Here is a 24,344-nt window from a genome sequence, read left to right on the forward strand (position 1 = left end):
CACTGCAGAAATACAAAGGATTGTAAGAGACTACTACAAACAACTATATGCCAATAAAATGGACAACCATGAAGAAATGGACAAATTCTTGGAAAGGTTCAATTTTCCAGGACTGAACCAGGAAGAATTAGAAAATATCAACAGACCTATCACAAGTAATGAAACTGAAACCTTAATTAAAAATCTTCCAACAAACAGAAGTCCAGGACCAGATGGCTTCACAGGAGAATTCTATCAAACATTTAAAAAGGAGCTTATACCGATCCTTCTCAAACTCTTCCAAAAAATTGCAGAGGGAGGAACACTCCCAAATTCATTCTACAAAGTCTCCAACTCAATATCAAAAACACAAACAATTGAGTTAAAAAATGGGCATTAGACCTAAATAGACACTTCACCAAGGAAGACATACAGATGGCCAAGAAGCATATGAAAAGATGCTCAACATTACTAATTATTAGAGAAATGCAAATCAAAACTACAATGAGGTATCACCTCATGCTGGTCAGAATGGCCATTATCAAAAAAGTTAGAAACAACAAATGCTGGAAAGTGTGTGGTGAAAAGGGAACCCTCCTACACTGTTGGTGGGAATGTAAATTGATACAACCATTATGGAAAACAGTATGGAGGTTCCTTAAAAAACCAGAACTAGAACTACCATATGACCCAGCAATCCCACTACTGGGCATATACCCTGAGAAAACCATAATTCAAAAAGAGACATGCACCACAATGTTCACTGCAGCACTATTTACAGTAGCCAGGACATGGAACCAACCTAAATGTCCATCAACAGATGAATGGAGAAAGAAGATGTGGCACATATATACACTGGAATATTACTCAGCCATAAAAAGAAACAAAACTGAGTTATTTGTAGTGAGGTGGATGGACCCAGAGTCCGTCATACAGAGTGAAGTAAGTCGGAAGGAGAAAAACAAATACCATATGCTAACACATGTATATGGAATCTTAAAAAAAAGTTACCGATGAACCTAGTTGCAGGGCAGGAATAAAGAGGTAGACATAGAGAATGGACCTGATGACATGGGGTGGGAGGGTGAAGCTGGGACGAAGTGATAGCAGCATTGAGTATATACACTACTGAATGTAAAATAGTTGGCTGGTAGGAAGCAGCAGCATAGCACAGGGAGATCGGCTCGGTGCTTAGCAATGACCTAGAGGGGTGGCATAGGGAGGATGGGAGGGAGGCTCAAGAGGGAGGGGATATGGGGACATGTATATGCATATGGCTGATTCGCTTTGTTGTGCAACAGAAACTAACATGGTATTGTAAAGCGATTATACTCCAATAAAGATGTATTAAAATAAATAAATAAAGTAATCAAAGGGAAGAACCTACAACCAAGAATACTTTACCCAGTAAGGCTCTCATTCAGATTCAAAGGAGAAATCAAAGCTTTACAGACAAGCAAAAGCTAAGAAAATTCAGGACCACCAGACCAGCTTTGCAACAAATGCTAAAGAACTTCTCCAGGCAGAAAAGAAAATGGCACAACTAGAAACAAGAATACAAATGGAAAAGCTCACCATTAGGCAAACATACAGTAAAGGCAGGAAATCATCTGCATGCAAATATCATATCAAAACCAGCAACTGTGAGAAGAGGAGAGCAAAAATGCAGGATATTGGAATTGCATTTGAAATTTAAAAACCAGCAACTTAAAACAATCTTGTTTATATATAGACTGCTATATCAAAACCTCATGGTAACCACAAACTGAATCACACACATATGGGCACCTAAATTACGACAAAGGAGGCAAGAATGGACAATGGAGAAAAGACAACCTCTTCAATAAGTGGTGCTGGGAAAACTGGACAGCTACATGTAAAAGAATGGAATTAGAACACTACCTAACAGCATACACAAAAATACACACACAAAAAAGAAAAAGGAATCCAAAGACAACACTAAAGTTAGGCATCAAATCACAAGAGAAAAGAACAAAAGAGAAAGGGAAGAAAACAGACCTACAAAAGGAAATCCCAAACAATTAACAAAAGGGCAATAAAAAAATACATATTAATAATTACCTTAAACATAAATGGATTAAGTGCTCCAACCAAAAGACACAGACTGGCTGAATGGATACAAAAACAAGACCCATATATATGCTGTCTACAAGAGACCCACTTCAGATCTACAGACACATACTGAATGAAAGTGAGTGGATGGAAAAAGGTTTTCCATGCAAATGGAAATCAAAAGAAAGCTGGAGTAGCAATACCCATTTCAGATAAAATAGACTTTAAAATAAAGACTGCTGTAAGAGACAAAGGACACTACATAATGGTCAAGGGATCAATCCAAGAAAAAGATATAACAACTGTAAATATATATGCACCTAACATAGGAGCACCTTAATATATAAGGTAAATAAATACAGCCATAAAAAGAGAAATCAACAGTAACATGATAATAGTAGGGGACTTTAACACCCCTCTTTCATCAATAGATGGATTATCCAGATAGAAAATAAATAAGGAAACACAGGCCTTAAATGACACATTAAACCAAACAGACTTGATATTTATAGAGCATTCCATTCAAAATCAACAGAGTATACATTCTTCTCAAGTGCACATAGAACATTCTCCAGGATTGATCGCATGTTGGATCACAATGCAAGCCTTGGTAAATTTAAGAAAACTGAAACCATATCAAGCATCTATTCCAACCACAATGCTGAGATTAGAAATCAACTACAAGAAAAAAACTGTAAAAAACACAAACACGTGGAGGCCAAACAATATGCTACTAAACAACCAATGAATCACTGAAGTCAAAGAGGAAATCAAAAAATACCTAGAGACAAATGAAAATGAAAGCAAAATCTATGGGATGAAGCAAAACAGTTCTAAGAGGGAAGTTTATAGTGATACAATCTTACCTTAGGAAACAAGAAAAATCAGAAATAAACACCTAAACTTACACTTAAAGCAACTAGAGAAAGAAGAACAAACAAAACCGAAATTCAGTAGAAAGAAAGAAATCATAAAGATCAGAGCAGAAATAAATGAAATAGAAACAAAGAAAACAATAGAGAAGATCAATGAAACTAAAATCTGGTTCTTTGAAAAGATAAACAAAATTGATAAAAGCTTTAGCCAGACTCATCAAGAAAAACAGGAAGGGGGCCCAAATAAGTAAAATGAGAAATGAAAAAGGAGAACTTACAACAGACACCACAGAAATACAACGGATCTTATAAGAGACTGCTACAAACTAGATGCCAATAAAATGGACAACCTGAAAGAAATGGACAAATTCTTAGAAAGGTAAAATCTCCCAAGACTAAACCAGGAAGAAATAGAAAATATGAACAGACCAATCACAAGTACTGAAATTGAAACTGTGATTTAAAAACTCCCAGCAAACAAAAGTCAAGGACCAGATGGCTTCACAGGTAAATTCTATCAAACATTTAGAGAAGAGTTAACACCTATCCTTCTCAAACTATTCCAAAAAAATTGCAGAGGAAAGAACACTCCCAAACTCATTCTATTAGGCCACGATCACCCTGATACCAAAACCAGACAAAGATACCACAAAAAAAAGAAAATTACAGGCCAATATCACTGATGAACATAGACGCAAAACTCCTCAACAAAATACTAGCAATCTGAATCCAACAATACATTAAAAGGATCATACAACACGATCAAGTGGAATTTTATCTCAGGGATGCAAGGATTTTTCAATAACTGCAAATCAGTCAGTGTGATACACCACATCAACATATTGAAGAATAAAAATCCTATGATCATTTCAATAGATGCAGAAAAAGCTTCTGACAAAATTCAACAGCCATTTATGATAAAAAAAACTCTCCAGAAAGTGGGCAGAGAGGGAACATACCTCAACATAATAAAGGCCATATATGACAAATCTACAGCTAACATCATACTCAACAATGAAAAGCTGAAAGCATTTCCTCTAAGATCAGGAACAAGACAAGGATGTCCGCTCTCACCACTTATACTCAACATAGTTTTGGAAGTCCTAGCCACAGCAATCAGAGAAGAAATAAAAGGAATCCAAATTGGAAAAGAAGTAAAACTGTCACTGTTTGCAGATGACATGATACTGTACATAGAAATCCTAAAGATGTTACCAAAAAACTACTAGAGCTCATCAATGAACTTGGTAAAATTGCAGGATACAAAATTAATACATAGAAATCTGTTGCATTTCTGTACACTAAGAAGATCAGAAAGAGAAATTAAGGAAACAATCTCCATTTACCATTGCATCAAAAAGAATAAAATACCTAGGAATAAATCTACCTAAGGAGGCAAAAGACCTGTAACTCGGAAAACCATAAGATGCTGATGAAGGAAACCAAAGATGACACAAACAGATGGAAAAATATACCATGTTCTTGGATTGGAAGAACGAATATTGTCAAAATGACTGTACTAGCCAAGGCAATCTACAGATTCAATGCAATCCCTACCAAATTGACAATGACATTTTTCACAGAACTAGAACAAAAAAAATCTTAAAATCTGTATGGAGACACAAAAGACCCTGGATAGCCAAAGCAATCTTGAGAAAGAAAAATGGAGCTGGAGGAATCAGGCTTCCTGACTTCAGACTATACTATTGATACAAAGCTACAGTCATCACAACAGTATGGTACTGGCACAAAAACAGACATATAGCTCAATGGAACATGACAGAAAGCCCAGAAACAAACCCATGCACCTATGGTTAATTAATCTACAACAAAGGAGGCAACACTATACAGTGGAGGAAAGACAGTCTCTTCAATAAATGGTGCTGGGAAAACTGGACAGCTACATGTAAAAAAAAAAATGAAATTAGAACATTCTCTAACACCATAAACAAAAATAAACTCAAAATAAAGACCTAAATGGACCAGATACTATCAATATAGAACTCTTATAAGAAAACACAGGCAAAACACTCTGACATAAATCACAGCAATATCTTTTTCAATCCGTCTCCTAGAGTAATGGAAATAAAAAATATAAATGAATGGGACCTAATTAAACTCAAAAGCTTTGCACAGCAAAGGAAACCATACACAAAACGAAAGCACAACCCACAGAATGTGAGAAAATATTTGCAAACAATGTGACTGACAAGGGATTAATCTCCAAAATTTACAAGCAGCTCATGCGGCTCAGTGTCAAAAAAACAAAAACAAAAAAAGAACCACCCAATCAAAAAATGGGCAGAAGATCTAAACAGACATTTCTCCAAAGAAGACATACACATGGCCAAGAGACACATGAAAAGATGCTCAACATCGCTAATTATTAGAGAAATGCAAATCAAAACTACAATGAAATATCACCACACACCAGGCCATCATCAAAGTCTACCAACAGTAAGTACTGGAGAGGGTGTGGAGAAAAGGGAACTCTCCTACACTGTTGGTGGGGAAGTAAATTGGTACAACCACTATGGAGAACAGTATGGATGTTCCTTAAGAAACTAAAAACCATATGATCCAGCAATCCCACTCCTGGGAATATATCTGGAGAAAAACAGGAGTTTGAAAGGATACATGCACTGCAATGTTCACTGCAGTACTATTTACAATAGCCAAGACATGGAAGCAACCTAAATGTCCATCAACAGATGAATGGATAAAGATGTGGTACATATATACAAGGGAGTATTACTCAGCCATTAGAAAGAATGAAATAATGCCATTTGCAGCAACATGGACAGATCTGGAGATTATCATGCAAGTGAAGTCAGTCAGACAGAGAAAGACAAATAGCATATGATGTCGCTTATATGTGAAATCTGAAAAAAAAAAGATACAAATGAACTTATTTACAAAACAGAAACAGAGTCACAGATTTAGAGAACAAATTTATGGTTACCAGGGGGAAGGGTCGAGAGGAAGGATAGATTGGGAGTTTGGGATTGACATGTACACATTGCTTTATTTAAGATACATAACCAGGCTTCCCTGGTGGCGCAGTGGTTGAGAGTCCACCTGCCGATGCAGGGGACATGGGTTCGTGCCCTGGTCTGGGAGGATCCCACATGCCACGGAGCGGCTGGGCCCGTGAGCCATGACCGCTGGGCCTGTGCGTCGGGAGCCTGTGCTCCGCAAAGGGAGAGGCCATGGCAGTGAGAGGCCTGCGTACTGGGGAAAAAAAAAAAAAAAGATACATAACCAACAGGGACCTACTGTACAGCACAGGGAACTCTACTCAATATTCTGTAATAACCTATATAGGAAAAGAATCTGAAAAAGAATGGATGTACATATAACTGAATCACTTTGCTTTACACCTGAAACTAATGCAACACTGTTAATCAACTATCCTCCAATATAAAATAAAAATTAAAAAAAAAAAAGTCAAGGACCAGATGGCTTCACTGGTGAATTCTACCAAACATTTAAAGAATTAATACCAATCCTTCTCAAACCTTTCCAAAACACAGAAGAAGAAACACTTCCAAACTCATTTTACAAGGCCAACATTACCCTAAAACCAAAACCAGACAGGACGCCACAAAAAATTATAGACCAATATCCCTGATGAACATAGATGCAAAAATCCTCAACAAAATATTAGCAAATGAATTCAACAGTACACTACAAGTATCATGCACCATGATCAAGTGGGATTTATTCCAGAAGTGCAAGGATGGTTCAGCATTCACAAATCCGTCACTGTGTACACCAAACAAAAGATAAAAATCATATTATCATCTCAATAAATAAAGAAAAAGCATTTAACAAAATTCAACATCCATTCATTTTAAAAACTTTCAACAAACTGGGTATAGAAGGAGGGTACCTCAACATAATAAATGCCATATATGACAAGCCCATACCTAACATATTCAACAGTGAAAAGCTGAAAGTAGTTCCTCTAAGATCAGGAACAAGACAAGGATGCCTGCTTTTATTCAACATAGTACTACAAGTCCTAGACAGAGCAATTAGGCAAGAAAAAGAAATAAAAGACATCCAGATCAGAAATGAAGAAATATAACTTTACAGATGACATATTATATATAAAAAACCCTAAAGAAGCCACCGAAACTGTTAGAATAAACGAAGTTAGTAAAACTGCAGGTTACAAAATCAATATACAGTTGTTCCTTAGGGCACTGACTCCACGCAGCCAAAAATCTGAGTATAACTTTACAGATAGTGCTTCGTATCCACAGTTCTGCATCCATGGATTCAACCGGCACTGTTGATAGTATAGTAGTATAGTACGTATTTATTGAAAAAAATCTATGTATAAGTGCCTGCACAGTTCAAATCCACATTATTCAAGGGTCAACTGTACAAAAATAGTTGCAATTCTATACATTAATAACAAACTATCAGAGAAATTGGAGTTACTCAGTTTTCCTAGGTCTCTCCCATATATATGTTACTAAACTTTTGTTTTCTCCTCTTTAAAAAAATAAAAAGAGAGAAATTAAGGAAAAATCCCATTTACAACTGCTTTAAAGAGAATAATATACCTAGGAATAAATTTAACCAAGGAGATGAAGGACCTGTACACCAAAAATTATAAGACACTGATGAAAGAAATTAAAGAAGACACAAATAAATGGAAAGATGATCTGTGTTCATGGATTGGAAGAATTAATACTGTTAAAATATGCATACTCCTCAAAGAGATCTACAAACTCAATGCAAACCCTATGAAAATTCCAATGGTATTTTTCACAGAAATAGAACAAACAATCATATAATTTGTTTGGAACCACAAACACCCCAAATAGCCAAAACAATCCTGAGAAAAAAGAACAAAGCTGGAGGCCATCACACTTCCTGATTTCAAACTATATTACAAAGCTACAGTAATCAAAACAATATATTGGCAAAAAACAGACACAGAGCTTAATGGAACACAATAGAGAGCCCAAAAACGAACCCATGAATATATGGTCAATTAATTTATGATAAAGGAGCCAAGAATATACAGTGGGGAAAGGATACCCTCTTTAATAAGTGGTGTTGGGAAAACTGGACACCACATGCAAAATAATGAAACTGGACTCCTATCTTACACCAAACACAAAGATCAACTCAAAATGAATTAAGAGACTTGAGCATAAGACCTGAAGCCATAAAACTTCTAGAAGAAATAAAGGTAAGTAAAAAGGCACTAACCTGGCTGACATTGGCCTTGGCAATGATTTTTTGCATTTGACACCAAAAGTAAAGGCAACAAAAGCAAAAATAAAGAGGTGGGGCTATTAAAACTAATAAACTTCTGCAAAGCAAAGAAAACCACCAACAAAATGAAAAGACAATCTACCAAATGGGAGAATATATTTGCAAATCAGGTATCTGATAAGGGGTTAATATTCAAAGTATTAACTCAACAGCAGAAAGAAAAAACATCCAATTAAAAAACAGGCAGAGGAACTGAACAGACATTTTTCCAAAGATGACATACAAAGGCCAACAGGTACATGAAAAGGTGCTCAACATCACTAATTATTAGGGAAATGCAAATCAAAAACACAATTAGATATCAACTCATACCTATGGGAACGGCTATCCTCAAAAAAAGCAAGAAGTAACAAGTGTTGGAAAGGATGTAGAGAAAAGGTAACCCTTGCGAATCCTTGGTGGGAATGTAAATGGTGCAGCCATTATGGAAAGCAACATGGAGGTTCCTGGTAGAATTAAAAATAAAACTACCATATGACCCAGTAATTCCACTTCTGGGTATATATCCAGAAGTGAAAAGAAATCACTACCTCAAAAAGATAGCTGCATCTCCATGTTCACTGAAGCATTATTTACAACAGCGAAGACATGCAAACAACGAAGTGTTCAGTCGATGGATAAAGAAAATGTGATATATACACAATGGAATATTATTCTGCCATAAAAAAGGAAATTCTGCCATTTGCACAACATGAATGGTCCTTGAGGGCATTATGCTAAGTGAAATGAGTCAGACAAAGACAAATACTCTATGATATTACTTTTATGTGGAATTTTAAAAAATCAAATGCATAAAATACAGAGAAGAACAGACTGGTGGTTGCCAGTAGGGGGTATGAAGGATGGGTGAAATGTGTGAAGTTGTTCAAAAGGTAGAACTTACAGTTATAAGTTCTCAGAATATAATGTACAGTATGGTGACTACAATTAATACTGTATTGTATATTTGAAAGTTGCTCAGAGATTAGATCTTAAAAGTTATCATCAGGGCTTCCCTGGTGGTGCATTGGTTGAGAGTCTGCCTGCCAATGCAGGGGACACGGGTTTGAGCCCTGGTCTGGGAGGATCCCACATGCCGCAGAGCAACTGGGCCTGTGAGCCACAACTACTGAGCCTGCGCGTCTGGAGCCTGTGCTCCGCAACAAGAGAGGCCACGACAGTGAGAGGCCCACGCACCGCGATGAAGAGTGGCCCCCACTCATCGCAACTAGAGAAAGCCCTTGCACAGAAACGAAGACCCAACACAGCCAAAAATAAATAAAAATAAATTTTAAAAAAAAGTTATCACATAAAAAAACTGAATGTGAAGTAACAGATGTTAACTAAACTTACTGTAGTAATCATTCTGCAATATACACATATATCAAATCATTATGTTGTACACCTTACATGATACAATGCTGTATGTTAATTATATCTCAATAAACCTGGAAAAAATTAAAAATAAACAAAAAACAGAGATATGAAGAAAAGATACCAACTTTGAGAGAGTAATTTCTTTGAGGGAAAGAAAAAGAATGTGGGGACAAAAGAAGATTTTAACTCTATTTCTTAAACACAAAAGGTGTAAAGCAAATATAACTGTTAACATCTGCTACTTCTAGATGGAGATACAGGTATTTGATATTATTTTTGATGCTTTCACATATTTCTGAAATATTTAAAAAAGAAAGCCAGTCATTAGATCAGAGTGGCTAAGTGGTTTCTGGGGACGTCCTTAACCTGGCCTGAGATAGGTACCTGGCCTTTGCTTCTTCGGCCCATACTCCACAACGCTGTCACTATGCTGAGACAGTGTCTCATCATTTCCACTTTCCACCTCTTCATTTCCAATATCCTCCTCTTCAAAGCTGGTCTTTTCTTTAATTCGATCACCCAGGGCACTTTTTAACATCTATCAAGAAAATTCTTTTTAACATCTTTCATTGACTTCAGCAGAATGCAAGTTTGAAAGATTAGACAGATATAACCTTTTAAAAGTTTTCTCAGATAATTAAGCCCAAGTTTAGACACAAATTTTCAGATGCTTCTGCACAGTTTCTAAAGGATATATATACATCAATGCCATGGACTATTCAGTTTCAATAAACTTAAGAGTAAGTCACATAGGGATTTAATATATTTATTCAATGATACCCCCAAACTACAGTATTTTGTGAAAATCAGAGATCCATCTAATTTTATACCAAATTAGACAAAGGGAAACAATACAGATATATCTAAAGATATAGGGAAACAATACAGATATATCTTTAGTGACAAAGGGAAACAATACAGATATATCTAAAGATATACGGTTTAATATAATCAGTTACATTAAATTATTTACTTTTAATCAGAATTCGATAAAAATTTGGGACTTCCCGGGTGGTCCAGTGGTTAAGAATCCGCCTCCCAATACAGGGGATGCGGGTTCAATCCCTGGTTGGGGAACTAAGATCCCACGTGCCACAGGACAACTAAGCCTGCACACAGCAACTACTGAGCCCATGCGCTCTAGAGCCTGCGTACCACAAATACGGAGCCTGTGTGCTCTATAGCCCACGCGCCACAACTACTGAGGCCTGTGCACTTTGGAGCCTGCACGCCACAACTAGAGAGCCCACGGGCTGCAACTACTGAGCCCACACACCACAACTAGAGAAGACCACGTGCCGCAATGAAGAGCCTGTGCACCTCAATAAAACATCCCGCATGCCGCAACTAAGACCTGACGCAGCCAAATAAATAAATAGATAGAATTCGATAAAAATTTGGATAAATCTATATCAAATTTGGTTATATAATAAAAGGCTAGGATATAATTTCTCATCCTATGTCCTACCTGCTTGACTTATGGAAGATTTTCAGTAAGTAAGATGCAACTAACTTCCTAGTGCCTTAGCTTAGCTCTCACCTTCAATTGTAAAATCACTTAAATGCTCACCAACTATGGCAATCTCAATACAGATTAAAAAACAAGACTTGCCCAATCTAGTTCAGAGAGGCGCTGAGATAGTTTCTCTGATACTGCATGTAATTCTTGTTCTGTTAACCTCTTTTCTGCCCTCTGGAAGGAAGGTGAATCCCAGGATGAGACTGCAGTTCTGTTTTCATACCTGTAATAAAAGTGACCTTGTGACACATTTAAGTAGACAAGTGTATGTACATTACTTAGTTCAAAACTACTGTAATACATGTTTTACCAAATATTTCATACCGGTCTTCACAGCAAAATTTGGAGAGTATATCCTTAGCTCTTCAAATCCCTTTGCAGACAGACTGTAAATACTGAAGCCTACAGTAATGTTACCTTTTTCCTTTGGGAAGCTTCCTTGTCCTAGGGTCTTGGACCTGAACTGGATACATTTCCTGTTTGCCATCTTTAGACAACTTGGAAGTTAAGAAAACTCTATTATCTGGTTCCTATTAAAAACAGAGTTGATTTGAAAGAGATATAAGGAAGACACAAAAAGAAGAACATTTTGGGTGTGATGGGAAGGGAGGACCTGTAACACAAAGCTAGATCCCTTCATTCTCCATGTTTTGCTTTTTTAAGACACACATTTGTCAAACACTCCATTGATTCCCAATGCCAAAGGATGGAGCAATGTCTATAAACTTGTACTCAAAGAAAAAGTATGGCTCAGGATTGCATTCAAATATAAATGCAAGTGAGGTGTTCTCAAATATAAAAATTTAGGGGTTATGGTTACATGTGGACAATGAAAAAATGATCAAATCGCACGTGGAAAGTATTAAAGTCATTATCTTTCATATCAAGAAGTTAATAGAAACTGTCCAAAACTGAAACAAGACAAAACCTCCAAAATATGAATATAAGCTCAACATTTTAAACAATTTATTTAACTTTAGAGGGAATCTTATAGAAAATACTTCTTGTGGTAAAGAAACATTTGATGTTTAACAATCTCTTCAATTTCACTTCAGTATCTTTTTCTTCTATTAAAGTAAAATTAAATTTAATACTGTTTAGTAAATAACTATAATATAATCACATTTTAAAAAAACGTTTAAAATTGAAGTTAGTGTCCTGCTCAATAATTATTTGAAAAAGAATATTCCCACCCAACTGCAACCCAGGTAGAGAAAAAGAATATTACCAGCAACTCAGAAGGCCTCCCACCATCCCTGCAAGCCTTCCCCAAATGTAACCATTATCCTATGATCCCTTTTTTCTCTTTTTATCCATCCACCCTCCTATCTAAATAGATGCACAGAATGTTTAGAATTATGGTCACCTAATGCTAACTACTTTTTCGGCACTGTATGAATTTTTAATTATGAGAGTGTACCATTGTTTATAAATTTACCCTTGGCATTATACCTGAGCGTTCTTGTTGCTAGAAAGATAGGAAAAGGATGACTGTGTAAAACAGGATTTTATTTTCAAAGAAGAAAAGAGTGGAAGCTAATAGGCCAAAATGTTAACAGTAGTTCATGCTGGATAATAGGAGTATGGATGAAAGATTAGTTTTGACACTTTCCTATATGTTAAAACATTTCAATTACTCAATTAGAGACATACAATATGGGTACTAAAACTAGAATGCTTGAATTCTAATCCTAATTCTACAATTGCTGTGTGACCTCAGACAAGATTCTTAAACTCTCTATTTCAGCTTCCCCATGGGAAATATAAATAGTACCTACTCGAGAGCTGTGCTGTAAGAAGAAACTTTTTCAATACCTGCAAATTAGGCAGAACTGTGCCTGGCACAAAATAAACACTCAGTATGTGTTGCCTCCTACTATTTCCCCTTTTACATAGTCATCCTGTCCCTATCTTCCTAGGGTAAGAATATACAGGTATATGCAGAGGTAAATTTTATGAAGTACAGTGCTCTGATTAGTGCAGTATCCTTGACTACAATTCTAGCAGAAACCTTTTTAAATCTATAGACTTTTCACCAGTTGAAAGCAAGCTTTTCCACTTACCACAGAAAATGCTGTGCCTTCTCCAGTAGAATTCACGGTAGGGGAGCAGTGACTTGAACGCAAGTATTCTTTTCCTATGGGGCAGGGAGCTCGAGGCTCTGAAGGATGGTAAGGTGGATGTAAAGGAATAGCTGATCGGATAGGCTCCCCTAACTTCCTAGCATTTGGGATCATATCCACAGAAGGAATTTCTGCTAGTTGGACAAATCAAAGTGGACATTAAGATGAACTCTAAGAAATAAACCATTTTTTATATATATATCCTGTATCATTTTATATATACACATACCCTATACAAACATATTCACATACACTACTTAGAAATGTATTTTAAACTTGATTAAGAAAAAAAAACCACACCTAAAAAACAATGAAAATAGGGACTCATCCTCAGTAAACAAGTAGGGACCTAATTAAATCAGGAAGAATGCAATTTTAATGTTATTATCATAAAAATGCTTCCTAAAGTTATTTAAAAACAATGAAAAATTACTAAAAACCTAAATGGCTTAAAGAATAGCTATATAAATTATGGTTCATCCACATGTTATAAAAATAGTTAGCCATTAACAATGACTTTATATAATACTAACCATATGAAAACCTCAGAGACAATACAAAATGAGAATATTTTTCAAGCTATTATAATTTGAAGACCACCAACTGATATCTAATCAGTCTAATGTAACAGACTCTTATTGTCCTAAAGTCTCTGTTTGAGAGGAGAGGATTTAAATAAAATAGCGGATGCAAAACATGTGACCAAAGACCATCTTATGAAGAAATCTGAGTTCATAATTAATAGCAAACATTTACAAATGCGGTCACGTAAAACCAAAATGAATCGCATTAATTGTAGAGCAACAAAAGTAAAAAGGCTAATAGCAACTGCCACAAGAACGATTGTCTTCAACTCACAGCAATAGTCTCAAGAACTCAATGCATTACTACTCACTGTCTTCAACAAAGGATGTCCCACTCTTGGACAAAAAACTAGATGAGGGAGTGTTCAACACTTCTTCATGTGAGTCAGAACATGGTAGGGTTGAGGCTTTTTTAGACTGCATTTCATTAGGACCTTGGGCATCTAGAAAATATTAAAGTAAAACTTTTTTATTGCTGAATGTTAGACTAAAAGCTATGAGTTTAATACCCTGAGGATAAAAACATCAGAAGTGACAAAATCATAGAACTATGTTGGTCTGATTGCTTGAAATACCAATTACTTTTAATAACTATTAGATAGCAATATGTAGTTCTGTAGCCCAGAATCATTTACATAACTTAAAAACAAAGTTTTACACAATGTTTCATTCCTTTGCTTTAGAAAAATAGGTGCCAGACTTGTAACAGAAATGCTGACTGTTGCACGGGTATATCTCTAAACTAGAGATCTTGGCTGGTACCATAATCAAAGATTTGTAGGTCAAACGAATTGTTTTGTCTAATTTTCAAACGCTTAATATTTTGAATCAGCTCTATAATGTTAGTACACAGAGAGCTACATTAAAAATAGTTCTGAAATTGAGGGAATATCCACTTTGCTCCCTTGGAAATCTACAATACACAAACTTCCCATAAACAAAATGGATTAATGACTTTCCCTCTCTAAATAACTTTCTATTTATCTATCCCTTCTTCAGTTTAATGAAAGACTTCACCGTAAACTTACTCCTCACTTTGAAAGTATGAGAATGCACCCTGAAAACTCGTTGTTTACCGATACGGTCAACTGATAAAATCACTAAAAACAGAAAAATTCACCTTGTACAGATCCCCAAATCCACACAACTTATTCCCAAATACGGTATTTTCAAAATTTTGACACTCAACCGATGTCTTTTAAAAATCTGCAAATACAACTTTTTGGGCTCTCCTTTTCCACAATCCAGTGCAATATGGCCATTTTCATACCAAAATGTTTTAAGTATGTAAATTTCCCTACATAACTTCATATTTCACATGAATATCCTCTAAGACATAATGTTCACAACTTGGTCCTCTATTTCATTATACTGAATTTGTCATCAGTTTGACCACAGACTAATTCATTTTTATCTGGGTCCATTATTTCCTTCGGCTCCTTGAATAACCATTTCATATGCTCTATGCTCTTTCTTTTTGATGGAATTTCTCCTAAAATCTCATGCTTAGTTATCATCTGGAAATTTTAATTGGTCAGACTGAAAGTTACACAAATTTCTCTCAATGATCTTCGGACTGTTTTAGAACATACTGTTTTATTACTGCAGAGATTGTGAACTTCTTTACTGTAAGCATTAATAATATTTCAATTAGGGAGTTCCACGGTGGCCTAATGGCTGGGATTCCGAGCTTTCAATGCGATGGCCAGGGTTCAGTCCCTGGTCAGGCAACTGAGATCCTGCAAGCTGCACGGTGCAGCCAAAAAAAAAAAGAAAGAAAATCAATTATTTAAGTATCTGTATAGTAAATACCTCTCATTTACCAAAAAAAAAAAAAAAAAAAAAAAAGGTCTTCAGTAGAACAAATGAGTGAAGATGGTCAGAAGACAAACTTCCAGTTATAAAATAAGTCATAGGGATGTAATGTACCGTATGGTGACTACATTAATATTGTATTGCGGAGGGTGCCCTGGGTGCCAAAGGCCTCTCATCCCAGGCTCCTCCATAAGGAATCTGGCTCACGCCACCTATAAAGCAAACCCCAATTCTTGTAGAGGCCTCATTACCCCCTCCCCCACTCAGTCACAGAGCAGCAGTGCCTTGGCCCCAGGCGCAGGCCAGATTTGCATAATGGTGAGATCCTGCTGTGTATCCTGTTACAAGGTGCTTAGGAAGGGGTTTCTCCTTACTTATATAAAAGGTTTAAGGAAGGGAGATGGCCAAGATGGCAGAGTAGAAAGACTCTGAGCTCACCTCCTCTCATAGGCACACCAAAATCACAACCATCTGCAGAACAACCACTGATGAAAGAGACAGGACCCTACCAAAAAAGATCTTTTACAACTAAAGACATAAAGAACGAACCACAACGAGATGGCTAGGAGGGGCAGACTTGCAATATAGTCAAGTCCCATACCCCCCAGTGGGTGACCCACAAACGAGAACAATTACTTTGTAAAGGTTCTGCCAAAGTCTTGAGTCCCACATAGGCTCCCCAGCCTGGGGGGCCTGCACCGGGAACATGAGCTCCCAGAACATTTGGCTTTGAAGACCACTGGAGATTACTTTTGGGAATCCCAGAGGGCTGCAGGAACTAGAGATTTCATTCTTAAAGGGCACACACAAAATCTACTGAGACCCAGGACAGAAGCTGTAATTTGAGAGAAGCCTAGGCCAGATCTACTTGCTGATCTTAGAGAGTTTCCCGGAGAGGCAAGAGGCAACTGGAGTTCACCATGGGAACACAGACACTGGCAGCAGCCATTTTTAGGAGCTCCTTCTACCATGTGGACCCTGGTGCTGGCAAGCGCCATTGTGGAATCCTACCTCTAGCTCATTAGCGCCAAGACATGGCCCCAACCCAACAGCCTGTAGGTGCCAGTGCTGGGACACATCAGGCCAAGCAACTAACTGGGCAGGGACACAGCCCCACCCATCAGCAGACAGGCTGCCTTAAGATCCCCTGAGCCCACAGATACAGCCTTGGGACATGGACCTGCTCACCAGAGGGCCCAGGACCCAGCTTCACCACCAGAAGGCATGCACCAGTCCCAGAATCCACTGGGCCCTGGCCCTGCCCTTCAGAGAGCCTGCTCTAGCCTCTGGACCAGCTTCTCCCACCAGGGGACAGACATGAGACTCAAGAAAACTAGTCCCGGGACTTCCCTGGTGGCGCAGTGGTTAAGACTCTGCGCTCCCAATGCAGGGGGCCCGGGTTCGAACCCTGGTCAGGGAACTAGATCCCACATGTACGCTGCAATTAAGAATTTCCATGCAACAACTAAGGAAGCCTTCCTGCTGCAACTAAGGAGCTGGTGAGCCGCAACTAAGGAAGTCCGCCTACCACAACTAAGAAGCTGGTGAGCCTCAACAAAGGAGGCTGTGAGCCTCAACTAAGACCTGGCACAACCAAATTAATTAATTAATTTTAAAAAATTATTAAAAAAAAAAAGAAAGAAAACTAGTCCTGCAACTTATGGACCCAGCCTGCCCATTAGCAGGCCAGACTCTGTGCTGGGACCAGCTGGGCCACAGCCTTGCCCACGAGCAGGCCAACACAAGCTTCAGGACACCCCAGACCCCATACTCAACTGTATCAGGAACTGTGCCCCGCACCCCCAACCCCCAGCAATCCAACACAAGCTCTGGGACCCTGGGCTCTGCAACCAGGACCTGGCTCTGTCCGCCAGTAGACCAGCACTAACCAAGGACCTGGCTTCACCCACCAGTGGGCAGGCAACAGCCCTGGAGTCTTCCAGACCCTGACTCTCCGCACCACTGAGCAAGTATAAGCCCCGGGGGTCCCTGTGGTTATGCAGTTAGCCACCTCATGACCAGCCAACCAGCAGCTGGCAGCCTCTGCACAAGGCAACCAACTGGCCCAGGGGCCAACCAAGCATACCAGACTGCCCACATAGTCAGCCCACCACAACAGAAAGACCCATGCAGTCCTCATAGGGGGAACCGCTAGAGCACATAGCTCAGGTAGGACATACTGCTGGGACACATAGGGCGTTTCCAACAAAAGGCCACTTCTCCAAAGTTGGGAAATATAATCAACATACCAGATACATAAAAATAAAAATAGCAACTTAGGCAAAATGAGGTAACAGAGTAACACGTTCCAGATAAAAGTACAAGATAAAACCCCAGAAGAAGAACTAAGTGAAGTGGAGATAGGCAGTCTACTGGAGAAGGAGTTCAGGGTAGTGATCATAAAGATGATCAAAGAACTCGGGAGAAGAATGGATGCACAGAATGAGAAATTAGAAGTTTTTAATGAAGAGTTAGAAAATATAAAGAACAAGAAGTTAGAAATAAAGAATACAATAACAAATGAAAAATACACTAGAAGGAATTAAAAGTAGATTAAATGATACAGAGGAATGGATCAGTGAGCTAGAAGACAGGGTAGTGGAACTCACTGATGCTGAACGAATTAAAGAGAAATCAAAAGAAATGAGAACACTTAAGAGATCTCTAGGACAATATCAGATGCACTAATACTTGCATTTATAAGCGTTCCAGAAGGATAAGAGAGAGAGAAAGGAGCTGATAACATTTGAAGACATAATAGCTGAAAACTTCCCTAACCTGGGAAGGGAAACAGACAGCCAAGTCCAGGAAGCACAGAGAAGTCCCATACTACAAGACACACTCTAGTTCTAAGGGCAAAAATTAAAGGTAAAGAGAGAATATTAAAAGCAACAAGGGGGGCTTCCCTGGTGGCACAGTGGTTAAGAAACCACCTGCCAATGCAGGGGACACGGGTTTGAGCTATGGTCCGGGAAGATCCCACATGCTGCAGAGCAACTAAGCCTGTATGCCACGACTACTGAGCCTGCGCTCCAGAGCCCGCGAGCCACAACTCCTGAAGCCTGGGTGCCTAGAACCCATGCTCTGCAACAAGAAAAGCCACTGCACTGCAACGAAGAGTAGACCCTGCTCACCGCAACTAGAGAAAGCCCATGTGCAGCAACAAAGACCCAATGCAGCCAAAAATAAATAAAATTTTAAAAATACCTTTAAAAGCAACAAGGGAAAAGCAACAAATAACATACAAGAGAACTCCTACAAGGCTATCAGCTGACTTTTAAGCAGAAACTCTGCAGGCCAGAAGGGAGTGGCAGGCTATAGTTAAAGTGATGAAAGGGAAAAACCTTCAACCAAGAATACTCTACCCAGCAAGGCTCTCGTTCAGATTTGATGGAGAGATCAAAAAGTTTACAGACAAGCAAAAGCTAGAAGAGTTCAGCATCACCAAACTAGCTTTACAACAAATGTCAAAGAAACTTCTCTAAGTGAAAAAGAAAAGGCCATAACTAGAAAGGTGAAAATTACAAAATGAAAAAGTTCATTGCTAAAGGCAACCATACAGTAAAAGTAGGAAATTATCCACACACAAAGTTAGTAAGGTTAAAAGAGAAAAGGAGTAAAATCATTTATATCCATGATAAGCAGTTAAGGATACACAAAACAATCAGATGTAAGATATAATATCAAAAACAGTAATCATAAAGGAAGGAAAGTACAGGTGCAGGGTTGTTAAAATGCATTTAAAAGTGAGAAATCAGGGCTTCCCTGGTGGCGCAGTGGTTGAGAGTCCGCCTGCCGATGCAGGGGACGCGGGTTCGTGCCACGGTCCGGGAAGACCCCACGTGCCGTGGAGCGGCTGGGCCCGTAAGCCATGGCTGCTGAGCCTGCGCATCCAGAGCCTATGCTCCACAACGGGACAGGCCACAACAGTGAGAAGCCTGCGTACCGCAAAAAAAAAAAAAAAAGGTGAGAGATCAGCAACTTAAGACTATCACATATATATATGGAAATAGAGAGAGAGAGACACTGCAAATGGAAAACAAAAGAAAACTGGGGTAGCAATACTCATATTAGACAAAATAGACATTAAAGACTATTACAAAAGACAAAGGAGAACATTAAATTATGATCAAGGGATCAATCCAAGAAGAAGACATAATAACTGTAAACAGATATGCACCCAATACACAAGCACCTCAATACATAAAGCAAACATTAACAGACATAAAGGAAGAAACTGACAGTAACACAGTAATAATAAGGGACTTTAACACCCCACTTACATCAATGGGCAGATCATCCAGATGGAAAATCAATAGGGAAACACTAGCCTTAAATGACACATTAGACCAGATGGGCTTAATAGATGTACAGAACATTCGATCCAAAAGAAGCAGCATGCACATTCTTTTCAAGTGCACATGGAACATTCTCCAGGATAGATCACATGCTAGGCCACAAAATAAACCTCAGTAAATTTAAGAAAACTGAAATCACATCAAGAATCTTTTCTGACCACAACACTAGGAAGCTAGTAATCAACTACAAGAAAAACTGCAAAAAACACAAACACATAGACGTTAAGCGATATGCTGTTAAACAATCAATGTATCACTGAAGAAATCAAAGAGGAATTAAAAAAATACCTGGAGACAAATGAAAACAAAAACATAATAATCCAAAATCTACGGGATGCAGCAAATGCAGTTCTAAGAGGGAAGTTAGTGATACAAGCTTACCTCAGGAAACAAAAAAACCTCAAATAAACAACCTAACCTTATACCTAAAAGAACTAAAAAAAGCACAGACAAAACCCAAAGTTAGTAGAAGGAAAGAAAAGTCAAAGCAGAAACATAAAATAGAGACTAAAAAAAAACAGTAGAAAAGATCAATGAAACTAAGAATTGGTTCTTTGAAAAAACAAACAAAATTGATAAACCTTTAGCCAGACTCATCAAGAAAAAAAGAGAGAAGGTCCAAATCAATAAAATCAGAAGGGAAAAAAGAAAAGTTACAACCAGCACCAAAGAAATACAAAAGATCATAAGAGACTACTACAAACAACTAGATGCCAATAAAATGGACAACCTAGAAGAAAAGGACAAATTCTTAGAAATGTACAATCTCCCAAGACTGAACCAGGAAGAAATAGAAAATACGATCAGACCAATTATCAGTAACGAAACTGAATCACTAATTTAAAAACTCTCAACAAACAAAAAGTCCAGGACCAGATGGCTTCACAGCTGAATTCTACCAAACACGTAGAGAAGAGTTAACACCTAATCTTCTCAAACTATTCCAAAAAATTACAGAGGAAGGAACACTTCCGAACTCACTCAATGAGGCCAGCATCACATTGATACCAAAACCAGACAAAGATACCACAAAAACAGAAAATTACAGGCCCACAAATCACTGGTGAACATAGATGCAGAAATTCTCAATGAAATATTAGCAAATCGAATCCAACAACGCATTGAAAGGATCCTACACCATGATCAAGTGGGATTTATCCCAGGGATGCAAAGATTTTCAGAATCTGCAAATTTGTTAATGTGATACACCACATTAACAAACTGAAAGAATAAAAATCAAAGGATCATCTTAATAGATGCAGAAAAAGCTTTTGACAAAATTCAACACCCATTTATGATAAAAACTCTCCAGAAAGTGGGCATAGAGGGAACATACCTCAATGTAATAAAGGCCATATGTAAGAAACCCACAGTTAACATCATACTCAATGGTGAAAAGCCAAAAGCATTTCCTCTAAGATCAGGAACAAGACAAGGATGCCCTCTCTCACCACATTTATGCAACATAGAATTGAAAGTCCTAGCCACAGCAATCAGACAAGAGAAAAAAATAAAAGGAATCTAAATTGGAAAGGAAGAAGTAAAACTATCAGTTTGCAGATGACATGATACTATATATAGAAAATCCTAAAGAAGCCACCAGAAAACTACCAGAGCTCACCAGTGAATTCAGTAAAGTTGCAGGACACAAAATTAATATGAAGAAATCTGTCACAATTTTATACACTAACAACAAACTATCAGAAAAAGAAATTAAGGAAACAACCCCATTTGTCACTGCACCAAAAAGAATAAAACACCCAGGAATAAACCTACCTAAGGAGGTAAAAGACCTGTACCCAAAAAACTATAAGACACTGATGAAAGAAACTGAAGATGACACACAGATGTAAAGATATACCACGTTCAAGAATTGGAAGAATATTGTTAAATTGACTATACTAGTCAAGGCAATTCACATATTCAATGCAATCCCTACCAAATTACCAATGACATTTTTCACAGAACTAGAACAAATAATGTTAAAATTTGTACGGAAACACAAAAGACCCTGAATAGCCAAAACAATCTTGAGCAAGAAAGGAGCTGTAGGGTTCACGCTCCCTGACTTCAGACTATACTACAAAGCTACAGTAATCAAAACAGTATGGAACTGGCACAAAGCCAGATACATAAATCAGTGGAACAGAATAGAGAGCCTAGAAATAAACCCACACACTGAAGGTCAATTAATCTATGACAAGGAGGCAACAATATACAACAGAGAAAAAGACAGTCCTTCAATAAGTGGTGCTAGGAAAACTAGACAGCTACATGTAAAAGAATGAAATTACAACATTTTCTCACACCATATACAAAAGTAAACTCAAAATGGGTTATAGGTCTAAATGTAAGACCAAAAACCATAAAACTCCTAGAAGAAAACATACGCAGAACACTCTTTGACATAAATTGTAGCAGTATCTTTTTGGCTCTGTCTCCTAAAGCAAAGGAAATAAAAGCAAAAATAAACAAATGGGACCTAGTTAGACTTATAAGATTTTGCACAGCAAAGAAAACCATCAACAAAAAGACAACCTTTAGGGATGGTCCAGAGGTTGAGACTCTGTGCTTCCAATGCAGGGGGTGCAGGTTCGATCCCTGGACAGGGAACTAAAATCCCACATGCCACGCAGCGTGGCCAGAAAAACAAACAAAAAAAGACAACCTTTAGGGATGGTCCAGAGGTTGAGACTCTGTGCTTCCAATGCAGGGGGTGCAGGTTCGATCCCTGGACAGGGAACTAAAATCCCACATGCCACGCAGCGTGGCCAGAAAAACAAACAAAAAAAGACAACCTTTAAAATTAGAAAATATTTGCTAATGAGATGACTGACAAAGGGATTAATATCCAAAATATATAAAAGGCTCATACAACTCAATATCAAAAAAAACAAGCCCAATTAAAAAATGGGCAGAAGGGCTTCCCTGGTGGCGCAGTGGTTGAGAGTCCGCCTGCCAATGCAGGGGACACGGGTTCGTGCCCCGGGCTGGGAAGATCCCACATGCCACGGAGCGGCTGGGGCCGTGAGCCTGCGTGTCCGGAGCCTGTGCTCCGCAGCGGGAGAGGCCACAACAGCGAGAGGCCCGCGTACCGCAAAAAAAAGGGCAGAAGACCCGAACAGACATTTTTCCCAAAAAGACATACAGATGGCTAACAGGCACATGAAGAGATGCTCGATATCGCTAATCATCAGAGAAATGCAAATTAAAACCACAATGAGATATCACCTCACACCTCACACTCAGAATGTCTATCATCAAAAAGACCACAGATACCCAGAGAAAACCGTAATTCAAAAAGATACATGCACTCCAATGTTCACTGCAGCACTATTTACAATAGCCAGGACATGGAAGCAACCTAAATGTCTATCAAGAGAGGGATGGATAAAGAAGATGTGGTACATATATACAATGCAGTACGACTCAGCCATAAAAAAAGAATGAAATAATGCCATTTGCAGAGACGTGGATAGACCTAGAGAGTGTCATACAGAGTGAAGTAAGTCAGAAAGAGAAATATATTGTATAATATCACTTACATGTGGAATCTAGAAAAATGGTACAGATGAACTTATTTGCAAAGCAGAAATAGAGACACAGATATAGTGAACAAACTTATGGATATCAAGGGGGGAAGGGGGCGGGTGGGATGAATTGGGAGATTATGATCGACATATATACACTACTATGTATAAAATAGATAACTAATGAGAACCTACTGTATAGCACAGGGAACTCTACTCAATGCTCTGTGGTGACCTAAATGGGAAGGAAATCTAAAGAAGAGAAAATATATGTATACATATAACTGATTCACTTTGCCATACAGAAGAAATTAACACAACATTGTAAACCAACTATACTCCAATAAAATTTAATAAAAAAATACATTAAAAAAAGTGTATGTTGAGCCCCCCCCCCCAAAAAAAAAGACCACAGATAACAAATGCTGGTGAGGATGTGGAAAAAAGGGAACCCTTGTACACTACGGGTGGGAATGCAAATTGGTGCTGCCACTATGGAGAACAGTGTAACAGTTTTTCAAAAAGCTAAAAACAGAACTACCATATGACCCAGCAACTCCACTTCTGGTTATATAACCAAAATAAATGGGAACACTAATTTGAAAAGATACATGCACCCCCAACATTCATAGCAGCATTATTTATAATTGCCAAGAAACGGAAGCAACCTGTGTCCATCAACAAATGGATGGAACAACAAAAAAAAAAAGGATGGATAGAGAAAATGTGGTGTATATATATATATACAATGGACTACTACTCACCCATAAAAATGGAATGAAAATTTTGCCATTTGCAACAACATGGATGGACCTGGAGGGTATTATGCTAAATGAT

General features: G+C 38.0%; 1 protein-coding gene across 6 annotated transcripts in view; it reads right to left on the reverse strand.

The window, feature by feature from the left end:
- CEP95 (centrosomal protein 95) overlaps positions 1 to 24,344 on the reverse strand; it is a 57,785-nt gene that overhangs the window by 20,222 nt on the left and 13,219 nt on the right. For 4 of the 6 annotated variants that reach the window (XM_024760530.1, XM_024760527.1, XM_024760532.1 and 1 more), the window contains 5 exons: positions 14,116 to 14,247; positions 13,161 to 13,354; positions 11,515 to 11,627; positions 11,191 to 11,320; positions 9,963 to 10,116 (listed from right to left, as the gene is read on the reverse strand). In XM_024760530.1, coding sequence (XP_024616298.1) covers positions 9,963 to 10,116; positions 11,191 to 11,320; positions 11,515 to 11,627; positions 13,161 to 13,354; positions 14,116 to 14,247 — 723 coding nt within the window. The remainder of the gene's footprint in view (positions 1 to 9,962; positions 10,117 to 11,190; positions 11,321 to 11,514; positions 11,628 to 13,160; positions 13,355 to 14,115; positions 14,248 to 24,344) is intronic. The other 2 variants (XM_024760529.1, XM_024760528.1) reach the window with 2 other exon arrangements.

Source organism: Neophocaena asiaeorientalis, unplaced genomic scaffold (assembly GCF_003031525.2).
Source record: "Neophocaena asiaeorientalis asiaeorientalis breed wild unplaced genomic scaffold, Neophocaena_asiaeorientalis_V1.1 scaffold30, whole genome shotgun sequence".
Classification (NCBI taxonomy): Eukaryota; Metazoa; Chordata; class Mammalia; order Artiodactyla; family Phocoenidae; genus Neophocaena; species Neophocaena asiaeorientalis.